The sequence below is a fragment of the Rhinolophus ferrumequinum genome, chromosome 14 (genome assembly GCF_004115265.2).
Source record: "Rhinolophus ferrumequinum isolate MPI-CBG mRhiFer1 chromosome 14, mRhiFer1_v1.p, whole genome shotgun sequence".
Classification (NCBI taxonomy): Eukaryota; Metazoa; Chordata; class Mammalia; order Chiroptera; family Rhinolophidae; genus Rhinolophus; species Rhinolophus ferrumequinum.
The window spans coordinates 30,790,217-30,802,846 of NC_046297.1; the positions used below are offsets into that span (position 1 = coordinate 30,790,217).

At 36.2% G+C, this 12,630-nt stretch overlaps 1 protein-coding gene across 1 annotated transcript in view; it reads right to left on the minus strand.

Annotated features, from left to right (window-relative positions):
• The window catches only part of SPIDR (scaffold protein involved in DNA repair), a 539,429-nt gene that overhangs the window by 187,415 nt on the left and 339,384 nt on the right, over positions 1–12,630 (minus strand). The window contains exons 10-11 of the mRNA XM_033125816.1: positions 5,593–5,788; positions 3,758–4,008 (exon numbers count right to left, since the gene is read on the minus strand). Of these exons, the coding sequence (XP_032981707.1) occupies positions 3,758–4,008; positions 5,593–5,788 (447 nt within the window). The remainder of the gene's footprint in view (positions 1–3,757; positions 4,009–5,592; positions 5,789–12,630) is intronic.

A 12,630-nucleotide genomic window follows, 5' to 3' on the forward strand; every position in this document is an offset into this window, starting at 1 on the left:
GATATTAAGTTATTTGTCTCTAAGTTAAATATCTCAAGGAGAAAGGAAGTGAATGTTTCATAAAGGGAAAAGAAAGGCAATATTTAATGGCAATTACCATGGACTGGGAGCAAGGTAATATGGTCTAGACTCTGCTCTGCCATGAGGTAGGAACTCACTAGGGTATTCATTTTTTCTTGCCTCAGTTTCCTCCACTATAAATTATCTCCAAGACCAGTGCTCCCTTTCTGCTAAAAAAGCCTATGGTTTTATTAGTCATGCATTTATTTAACATCCATTCAACATAAAGTGGATCTAGCTAAAGGTGTTTTTGGTCTCTGAATAGACCACCTAGATTAATGGTTAGGGAGTGTCTTCTAGAATGGTTTTTTATTACTTTTGATTTTAGTGATTTATAAAACTTAAAATTTGTGTTGGTTACTCTGACTTACAACACCTTGAGAAACCTAGTAGAAATGTTTTCTTTAATAACTTGAGTTAAAGGAAGTCATCCAGAAGAACAGTGGACAGGTGACTCTTACATATTATATTTCTGAAATCTAAAGTACATTTTTGATAATGTTTCATAGTTCAGAGGACATGAGCCTTTTGATTGAATTTATCTGACCCTGTTCAGGACCAGATGGCTTCAAATAAATTTCCTTTAATTTCAAAGCTGGCAAAAACTGGGCTGTCTGTCATTAGAAGATAAGCTCTTACTGAACTCAGAAAAGTAATATTGCTAGAACACTGGGAACAGACTGAGATTGACACCTATGATCGAGGTGATAAATAAAGTGTTTCATCAAAAATCAACTGACCTGCTTTGGGCAGGGAAGAGAGACTTACTATGGCAAAGTTTATGCCTTAAGACAGAGTTGTTTCTTTATTTTTTCCCCATAGGCCTTACTTGCTTCTGATACGGTAATTTTTGGTACTTTATAGAAAACATGTAGTGATCAAAACTGTCTTTCAGTTTACTGATAGGTAGAAAGATATTTGGGGTAAAGCACATTATGACAAAAGAGAAGACCTAGAGCTGTCTTCAGTAGTAAGGGGTCATTGTGCAATTTCCCTTCTGTGTCTGCTGCATTCATGCCTCTGGACAAGAATAACTCAAATGTGTTGCACACGGTGTCACTCAAATTTATCTATGGTCAATAAGTTGTGGGTAGAAACTGCAAGCAGAAAAGAAAGGGAGCTTCTAAGCTATATACTTAAGACTTCTCTTATATACACATTACATGTGTATGTATAAAAAAGGTCTACATTAGAAAACATATTGTTACATGATTCTCCAAGGCAGATACTTTATTATGTTTTTCTTTTACATATATTAACAAAGAATTAGTAGAGGGTTACGTATAATTTTACTTCTATATTATTAATAATTTGATTTGTAAACTGGAGAACCTGATCATTAGAGCAAATGAATCCAGAAAATATTAATAATCAGTTATACAATAAGACCTTTTTGTACCCAAAAGATGTCTCAGAAGCCTTGTCTTCAAACCCAATGTCAAATGCAGGGTCCTTTGTCCAAAAATTTATTTTTCTACACAGTCCAATTAATTCTCCCCATAGCTGGGCACTTTTACTTCTCCTGCTGCCCCAGGATTACTTGATTCTTGAGTCAGCCTTAATCTAAACACAGCTTGGTTCTAACTCAATTTTTTTCCCTTTTCAGCATCAATGCTCTCTACAATCCTGTCATTTTAGGATTCTATATCTCATTATATTTTTCTTTTTGTCCACCCATATAACTGTCAGTTTCCTCATCTGTGAAATGGTACTCTAGCCTCAGCATAATACAATCTCACGTGTAGTACAAGAAACATACCACACACAATGCATTTCATTATATCTGAATAAATGAATGTTGTTTTCTTGCTTTTGAGGTCTATGACTGGCCTTTTTTCAATCCACCACAAGCATAGTCTCATTTGATAAGTCCTAGTGTGTGTTCTAAGGTACAAATCCAAAGCATTCATAATACTAACCACTGGCAGCAATTCACCAGACTTTAGCTTCCAATTTCTTCTCTTTGTTCAACAAGTAAAACAAGTACCACTGAAGGAGCTGGAGGGACATCCTTCAAAGTGCATGTTGCGATTACTCATAAGAAAGCAATCTTTCTGTCTGTTTCATCTTGCCTTCTCATGATTGTGACTCAGTCCCCACTGTCCCCATCTCCTCAGAGTTTGTGTACTAGGCTGGGATAGCTTTACCAAGATCCTTACTGCCTAGCATATTCAGTATTTCTTTCTCCAAAACCTAACACTGGATATATACCATAAAAAAAGCAAAGCAAAATGAAAATTTGTCTAATCTGTAACTGTCCCAGTTAATTCTATTTAGATTTACCATAGATTTAAGTCAAAGAGTACAAGACTGGTCTATAGCACAAGTCATGGTAAAAACTTTAAAACTGATATAATGGATTGTATACACATACACATTCTAAACAAAATAAAAATTTTCTATAATCCAAAAGAAATATTGTCTCACTCCACACCTAAAGCAGACTTTTTGAAATTCAGAGTACTTTCAAATCAAGTGCCAACCACTTGAAGAAGATTTATAATTAACACAGAAGTGTTTCCTGTTGCTCCTTCTGAATAGCATCAGAAGGCACCATTAAAATAGAATGACTGTTAATTATTATTTCTACAATATGTATTTTCTTATTAAGAGCAGATAGAAAAAATTACTGATAAACCAACATCAATATTTTTAATTTCTATTCTGTTGTAAAACCATATACTGCCTTGAGGGCAACTTAACACAGAAAGAAAGACAAACTCCAATGGTTATGCCAAGGCTCTGACATAAATAAATAAACTCTTCAGTCAACTATGTGTCTACAGATATTTCAAAAAACGTAACATCAGGCCTATATCTGAGTAGAAAAGAAGACATCATCCCCACAGTTCATATGAGCAAAGTACGCTGAATCGTGCGTTTGGCCCTGGTTCATTATCCATCTAGCTGTACTGTCCAATAAGGTAGCCACTAGCCAGATGGGGCTACTTAAAATAAGTTAATAAAAATTAAAGAAAATTTAGTTCCTCAGTCTCATGAGCCATATTTCAATTGTTCAATAACCATATGTATTCAGTGGCTACATCACTGGACAATGCAGGTATACAACATTTAAATCATTGCTGAAAGCTCTATCAGGTAGTACTGATGTAGATTAAGACAGTACTCTGTGAAAGGCTAATTTACAGATTTACTAATTGACATTTACCAATTCAGGTTTTTTTTTTTAAATGTGTTTTTCCAAGTCCCATCAGCTCCAAGTCAAGTAGTTGTTTCACTCTAGTTGTGGAGGGCGCAGCTCACAGTGGCCCACACAGGGATTGAACCGGTAACCTTGTTGTTAAAAGCACTGTGCTCTAACCAATTGAGCTAGCGGCTGCCAGGTTTTAAGAGATATAAAATTTGACAGTGATCTTTTTAGGTGTGGTAAACACATGTCTTGGCTTTTCTACAACAATGCCAATATTTCTTATGTTTGTATTAGTATTTGTAATAACGTGAACCAGTCAGGTAAAAGTAAGTGCAACAAATTAAATTATTTTAGTAGGACTTTTTATATAAATACAACAGATAGACTCCTTTGTCACACCATAGTCCTAAATTTTTATGCAAGAAAGAAAGAAAGAAACAAAAACAACCCATGTATATGGGGAATGCAGCCAAGAAATTGCTCCCAGAAGAGCTTCTGCTTTCTCTAAGTGATTCTAGGCACCTATGCCTATATCTTGTCACTCACCGAACTCTAGGTGGGTCTGAGCTGGGTGGAGCAGCTGAGCCACTTCCTAGGTGACACCACCCTGGAAGAGAGTAAACTCTCTGCACCACCACTGGGACTCCAACTCCCGACCATGTGGCAGCTCCTTGGCTTTCTATTGCATCCAGGAGAGAATCCCTCAGAGGAGCTTGGGCTGAGAAGTGCTGTTTTGCTTCTTCTTCATGTCTGTGGGTCCAGTTTGTCTCCATGGTGGTAAGACCACTATACATAACCTGGCCAAGACACGCAAAAGGAACCGTTTTAGTTTTGACTCATGATGGCACACTTACATACCAAATAATGACATTCTTAGGTAATCCTCTGATGGAACTGCAGAATACTAAAGGAAAAACAAAACATAATATAAATTAAAGAAACATAAATATAAAAAACAAACTTATGGCAAGGACCTCTGTCTGCCAGGTAACCAGTGCTGCCGAGAAGGGCAAGGTGAGCAAGAGTAACATGGAAACGGCAAAGAGTGTTTCCTATCAGTGGAAGCACAGACCATCTTGGGACTTTGAAAACATGTAGAAAGTCATGCTATTAAAATACCTCATAGTAATTTAGAAAAATTTTTTTTTATGAGGTAACAATCCCAACAGGACAAACTAAGAAACAAAACAGAAGAATGACTAGGGTTTAATAAAACTAATCATATGATTAAGTGCATGTTACGTGCAGTCTATTAGGCTAGGTACTTTACATGCTCATGTAGTCTCCCAGCAATCCTTCACAATAATATTAAGTATCATAATTAGAAAACAACACTTCTAGAGTACTTTCTATATTCCAAGTACTTTCCTTTACATATTGTGCTTATGTAACATTTGTATTTAACCTTACAACAAACGAAAGAGGTAGATCATGTCATTATCACCATTTACAGATAAGAATACTGAGACACAGAGAAGTTAAATATCTTGCCCAAGGTCACTTAGAAGAAGGTGGCTGAGGCAGGACTGAACCAGAACACATGGTTCCAAAGCCTATACTCTTAACCACTATGCTCAATCATCAATGTTGATGAAAACATAGCTCATGAATTTATAGTATTGTATTTTGTGCCATATTTTAAATCTGGTACAATTAAATTGATTAGAGAGCCCTCTTTTTTGCATAATTCTCTTCAGACAGTTCTTTTGACAGTCAAAGGGAGATTCTACTTGATTAAACATATACAAAACAGGAAGAAAGTTTGTCTACCTTTCTATCTTTCTTATTTTTCTTCATGCTATCTGTCAGTCTCAGCATTCCATTCAATACTGATTCAGGTAAGTTGGTGACTCTGAGGGAGATGCACTCGGAGCCACACACCTTGGAGTGGTCCTAGGAGTGCCCTTCATGCCCACTGCAAATGGAGTTTAGTGGTTCCCTAAATTCATCTTGGCAGACAATCATGGCTCAAGGTCAATAAAATTCTCCCTCAAAATCTGCAATTTATAATCTCGTTTATGCAGCTCTTTTTCTCCCAAAGGAGACAGATATTGTAAAAAAGCAAACTATGATTTTTTTTAAATAAATAAAAGAGGGCTTAAACAAAAATCTTAGACAATTATAAGACGAGAACAGAAAAAAACAAACACTCATATATTTCAATAAAAGATTAAAAATACATAATTAAAAAGATGAAATACTATAAAAAGACCTTAAGTAAATACTGGACTGTAATTTTTTAAAGTACAACAATAACAAGATGCTCTAGCATACATATTTCCTGAATATCTATAGGAAGACCAAAGGTAAACATCTTCACTTACCCTAAAACCCTTTTAAATCCAACAAAGCGCAAAACATCTAAGCCAATGAGAGTTTACCTGGCTTTCAGGTGAATTATTTGTTAGATTTTTAAATCTAAACATCTGGGCCAAAGTGATGGTTCTTCTTGGAAGGGATGTGTCCCAATATTGTGCTTCATGTGTTGTTCTTGAATCTTCTTTGGCAACAACTTTCTGACAAAAATAAGTATTCAGAATAACAGGACAGGTTCCATTTGGGACAACAAGCATTTGCCTGGAAAAGGGAAAGATATATAACAGTTTATTTGCAAAGCTGGATTCCCCTCATGTTCTTGCTAAATCAGGAATACAAAGAGCAATGACTTGCCTACTATGGACAGATAAAACCTAGCCAGTCCACTGAGTGACAGCTACCCTCACATGCTCAAAGTGACTGTCAATGGATCTGATTTTACTTTTCCAGTGAAAGTCCTGTGTCAGGAGAAGGGATAATGAAAGAAGGCCATCCTTCTAAGTGCTTAGGCTTGAGCTCCCTCAGGTCCTCCTACTCTGGTAGATGATGGTGTTAGGATGCCTCAGGGAGAAATGCAAGGAGTGAGCAAAGACTTTCAACAGGCTCAAAGAATTACCCTGACATTGAAATAAATGCTATTTACAAATAAAACCTTCAGACATTCTGACGCTCTAATCTTTCAAATAACATGACATCAAATGCCAAAGGAATGCTTTCAAATGGACCGTAGTCACTGAAATGCCTCACATTTAACAAGAAAAGAAGTCTGGGAATATAACAGACAAATACTTCTGGTTCCTCTCAGACATAAGATTTCAGAAGACACACTCATGTCTCAAGAACAGGCAGTGCTGCTTAACATTAAGGAAAAAATTTATGGCTTCCACTCCTGGAAAGATGGAGGAGACAAACTTTCCTCTATTTCTTTCATTAAGGACAACTAAATGCTTGACATGTGAAACTAAATATAAGAAGACACTGAAAGGTAGAGAGAAGAAGGCAGACCAGCTAGGACCTAGGGTCCTTAGAATCTAAGGAACAGCATAGTAATGAGTTCCTAGATTTTCTTTTTGTTTCTTATATCCCAGACTTGGAACTGAAGAATCTGGCAACCTGGAAGCAGTGATAGGTACAGACAAAGAAAGCCCCATATAAAATCTTACTTTCTTTAACCAAAGGACTAGGGAAGGAGCAGCCGAGTGCGACAAAAACTTTTAGAAATTAACTGCTCTACTTCAGGCCAACATCACATAAAAACTGTGACCCACCACCATGCATACTGGCAAAGGGCAAGTGGGGAGCCCAGACTTCCACCTTCGTCAGGTAGTAATGAAGAGTCTGTATAGCCCAGTTAGGGTGGTGTGATAAAAGGTAAGACAGGGTGTTGGGATTTTTATCACTGCAACAAAGAGTTGGTTTTTATATGATCAATAAAATTGACTGACAAAGGAAAAGACAAAGAAGACACAAATTGCCAGTATCAAGAATGAAACAGAGGACGTTACTACAGACTATCACAAAGCTAGTAAGGGACTACTATGAACACCTCTACCTACAAAAATTTTAACTACTTAGATGAAACGGACCAATTCCTCAGAGGAATTGGAGAGGCTTGTAATGAGCCCTCTCCCCCCCCCATATACAAATCAAGACAGTGGGGAATACCTGGGGGCCCTGGACTTCCACCCCTACCTAACATTAGTAACCAAACATCCTTCCTCACTACTCTGGCATACAGTAAGAACAGGCCTAGCAGAGAGTCCGGACTTTTACCACTGCCCAGCAGTACTGAGGCCACCTTCTGCTCCATCCCACTACCTTCTTCCACTATTGTCAGTGGAAGCCATGTGGAGAGCAGTAACGAGACACCCTCCCAGCCAGGGTGATGTCTATTGAAGTCCAGCAGGAAGCTGAAACTCACATATGCTAAGCAATAAAAAGGAGTCATTTCCCTCTCAGGTATCATTGGAGGACAAGTGGGAAATCTGAACTTCTACTTCTACCTGGCAATAACAAGCCCTCTACTCCCCTCCATTGCTGAGATCAGTGTCAGACAAAGACACCTCAAATAGGTCTAAGTAAAATTCATAGTGTCATATAATAATATCCAAAATGCACAGGTTGTCAGATGACACAGATGTTAGAATTACCTGACAAAGATTCTAAAGCAGCCATTATAAACATGCTTCAATTAGAATTACAAATGCACACAAGACAAACAAAAAAATGGAAAGTCTCAGTAAAGAAATATAAAGTCTTGGTAAAGAAATACTTTTTAAATGGAAATTTTAGAACTAAGAAATACAATAATAAAAATAAAAAAACTCAATGGATGGTTCAACAGCAGAATGGAGGGGACAGAGAAAAGAATCAGTGAACCTGAAGATAAAATAATAGAAATTAACCAATATGAACAACAAAGAAAACAGACTGTAAAAACAATGAACAGAAACTGAAGATCTCTCTCATAGTGCCCCATGCCAGAGCAAACTGGCCCTGAACCATTGCCTTGTCTCTGCCTGTAGGCTGCAGGCACTGAAATGGGTTGCACAGTGGAAAAGAAAAGAAAAAAAAAAAAAGAAACTGAAGATCTGTGGAAAGAAAGAAATAAAAATGGAAAAAATACTGACAAATGCAAGAGGCTTTTCTACTCCTTTGAGTTTTCAAATTTTATTTGGATTGAAGCAAAATTATAACACTGTGTGATACGGTTCTAAATGTATGCACAGAAAATATTTAAGACAATCTTATTATAAATGGGGAGAGTGAAGGGATATAAGAAGTAGTTTCCTCACTTCACACAAACTGGCAAAATGTTGACCCAGTGGACTGTGATAAGTTATGTATATAAAATGTAATGCCTAGAGCAACCAATAGATACAAAACCATATGCACAAAAATATTATAAATTAAAATAAAATTCTAAAAAAACGTTCCCGTTACCCACATGAAGCCAGGAAAAAGAAAACAGAGAAAAGGAAAACACAGAGAGAACAAAGAATAAACAAAAAATAAAAAGGTAGAGTTAAGTCATAACATATCAATAATGGCATTAAGTGTAAATGGTCAAAATAAACCAATTAAAAGACAGATTAGCAGAGTGGAATGTCAAACAGGATCCATCTACATTGCTGTCTTAAAAAATCCGCTTCAAATATAAAGATATAAGTAGGATGAAAATAAAAGGATGGGAAGATATTTATCATATAAACATTTATACAAATATAGTGGAGGAGGAGTACTAACATCAAATGAATCAGGCTTCAGAGCAAAGAAATTATCAGAGACAGAGAAGGACATTAAATAATGATGAAAGGTTCAATCCACCAAGAAGACATAGTAATCTTAAATGTGTATGCACCAAACAACATAGATTCAAAATACATGAAGCAACAATTAACGAAACTGGAAGGAAAAGTCACCAAATCCACAATTAAAGTTGGAGACTAAAATATCCCTCTCTCAAATTTGACAGAACAAACTAGACAGAATATCAGCAGGGATACAGAGGAGTGCAACAATCAATCAATCAACAGGATCTAAATGACATTTGTAGAACACTCAACCAAACAAATGTAGAATACATATTCTATTCAGGAGCCCACAAAACATATTCCAAGAGAGACCACATTATGGGCCATAAGACAAACCTCAACAAATTTAAAAGAACTGAAATTATATAGTGTGTTCTTTGAACAGTGGAATCAAGAAAAAGATAACAGGAAAATCTCCAAACACTTGGAAACAAAACAATACACTTCTAAGTCATCCATGGGTCAAAGAGGAAGTGTCAAGGAAAATTAAAAAAACATGGGCGGCTGGTTAGCTTAGTTGGTTGGAGCGCGGTGCTCATAACACCAAGGTTGCTGGTTTGATCCCCGCATGGGCCAATATGAGCTGCACCCTCTACAACTAGAGTGAAACAACTCCTTGACTTGGAGCTGATGGGTCCTGGAAAAACACACTTGAAATAAAAATTTAAAAAGCTAAAAAAAAAAATATTAAAAAACAAAACAAAACAAACAACCCCAAAGCATTGAATTCAGTTAAAATGAAAATTCAATATATCAAACTTTGTGGAAAACAGCTAAAGCAATACAGATAGGAAATTTTATATCACTTAAAGCTTAGATTAGAAAAGAGGAATCAGCTCCTACTTTAAACACCTAGGAAAAAAAGAGCAAAGTATACCCAGAGCAAATAGAAGAAAATAATAACAGAAATCAATGAAACAGAAAACAGGTGAACAACAGAGGGAAAAAAAAAATGCAACAAAGAGTTGGTTTTTAATATGATCAATAAAATTGACTGACAATGGAAAAGACAAAGAAGACACAAATTGCCAGTATCAAGAATGAAACAGAGGACGTTACTACAGACTATCACAAAGCTAGTAAGGGACTACTATGAACAACTCTACATACAAAAATTTTAACAACTTAGATGAAATGGACCAATTCCTCAAAAGCACAAACTACCACAACTTGGACAATAAGAAATAGATTAGTCGATCAGACCTATAACTAGTAAGGAATATGACTATGTAATTTAAAAATTCCCAAAAAGATATCTCCAGGTCCAGAAAGTTTTACTGGATAATTCTAGTTCTATATATACCCAGTTCTATACAATCTCTTTCAAAAAACAGAAGAGGAGAAAATCCTTCCCAATTCATTTTATAAAACTAGTATTACCCTGATACAAAAATCAGACAAAGACAGAACAAAAAATTAAAAAAAATTTAAAAAAGAAAGAAAGGAAAGAAAAGAAAAAAACCAGAAAACTACAAAGAAACATATCTCAGGAATATAGATACAAAAATCCTTAGCAAAATATTAGCAAATAGAATTCAAATACATAAAAGAATTATACAACATGACAAAGTGAGATTAATTCCAGTGATGCAAGACTTGTTTGATACTTGAAAATCACCTCCATCACTTTAAAGACGAAAGAAGAAAAGTTGTATGATCTCAACAATGCAGAAAAAACATTTTTTAACATTTAACACTCATTCATAACAACAAACTCAGAAAACTATAGAGAACTTGCTCAGCTTCATAAAGAGCATCTACCAAAATCCTACAGCTAATATAATTAATGGTGAAAGAAAGAATGCTTTCCACCTAAGATAGGAAACAAAGTATGTGTGTTCTCACCACTTTTGTCCAACATAGGACTGGAAGTTCTTGCCAGTACAATAAGGTAAGAAGAGAAAAGAAAAGAAAAGAAAAAGACATACAGATTAATAAGGAAGAAATAAAATTATCCCTATTTGCAGATGACATGATTGCTTATGTAGAAAATTACAAAGAAGCAACAAAATAACTCCTAAAATTAATAAGTGAATTCAGCAAGGTCACAGCATACACAAAAATACAATGTATTTCCATATACTATCAATGAACATTTGGGCACCAAAATTAAAGATCTAAATCATTTATAATTTCAAAAATAAACAAAAAAAACAAAAAAAGTTTCTATGTAAATCTAACACTTGTACAGGACTCGTATGTTGAAGCTATAAAACACTGAAGAAATCAAAGATCTCAACAAATGGAGAGACATACCATATTTATCAATTGAAAGACTCAATTCTATAAAGATACCTATTCTCCCTAAATGGGTAGAGTTAAAGTAATTCCCATCAAAATCCCAGCAAGATTTTTTTGCAGATATATATAAGCTTATACAGAACATCACCAAGATAGCAGAATAGGAGGACCTCACTCACATCCCCCGACACCAACAATAATTTGGCAGCCATCCATAAACAAAAATGCCTTTGTGGGAGCACTGGGATTCAGATAGCAGGTTGCAAAACCCCAGTGGAGCCCAAGACTGAGGAGGGCCGTTTTGAGAAGACAGGCGGCCTATGACTAGGTGGCAGACATGCTAATTGTGGTCCTGGCTACAGACCTGGAAACCAATCTCATTCCCTTTGAATTGGGCCACAAGCCCCATTTGTCCTTGGCCCTGCCACCAGCACCATCTTCCAGGGGACCTGGCAGGAGCCATACCCCCTTGAGCTTCAGGTAACAGGCCTGCCAACGTCACTCCCAGCTGCGGACCCTAAATCAGTCCATGACCCAGCTCCAGCCAGGTTTGCAAACCATGTATCTGATAAAGGATTAATATCCAAAATACATAAGGACCCATACAACTCAATAGTAAAAAACAAATAATCTGATTAAAAATGGGCAGAGGATCTGAAAAGACATGCTTCGAAAGAAGACATACAAGTAGCATATACATGAAAAGATGCTTGACATCACTAATCATCAGGGAAATGTAAATCAAAACCACAATGAGATACCACTCACACCTGTTATAATGGCTATCATCAACAAAACAAGAAATAACAAATGTTGTTGAGGGTGTGGAGAAAAAGGAAGCCTGTACACTTGATGCAAATGCAAACTGGTACAGTATGGAGATTCATCAAAAAATTTACAACAGTACTACTAGGTATATGATCCAGCAATCCCACTTCTGGGTATTTATCCAAAGGAAATGAAATCAGGATCTTGAAGAGATCTGCAATCCCACATTCTTTGCAACATTATTCACCACAACCAAGATATGGGAAAAACCTTTGTTTGTTGACAGATGCATGCATAAAGAAAATGTCACACACACACACACACACACACACACACACTCACTCACTCACTCACAAAATGGAATATTATTTAGCCATAAAAAGAAGGAAATCCTGCCATTTGCAATAGCATGGATATGGATGAACCTGGAGGACATTATGCTAAGTAAAATAAACCAGACACAGAAAGATAAATACTGTACAATCTTGTTTATATGTGGAACCTAAAAAAAGTTGAACTCCTAGAGGCAGAGATTAGAACTGTGGTTGCCAGGGGCTGTGGGGTGGGGGAATAGGGAGATGCTGGTCAAATGGTAAAAATTTTCAGTTATTAGATGAATAAATTCTGAAGATCCAATGTACGACATGGTGACTAGAGTCAATAACATTTATATTTTATAGTTGAACTTTGCTAAGAGAGTAGATCTTAAGTGTTTTCATCACACATACAAAAAAGGTAACTATGTATGATGAGGGATATGTTAAGCAGTTTGATTGTGCT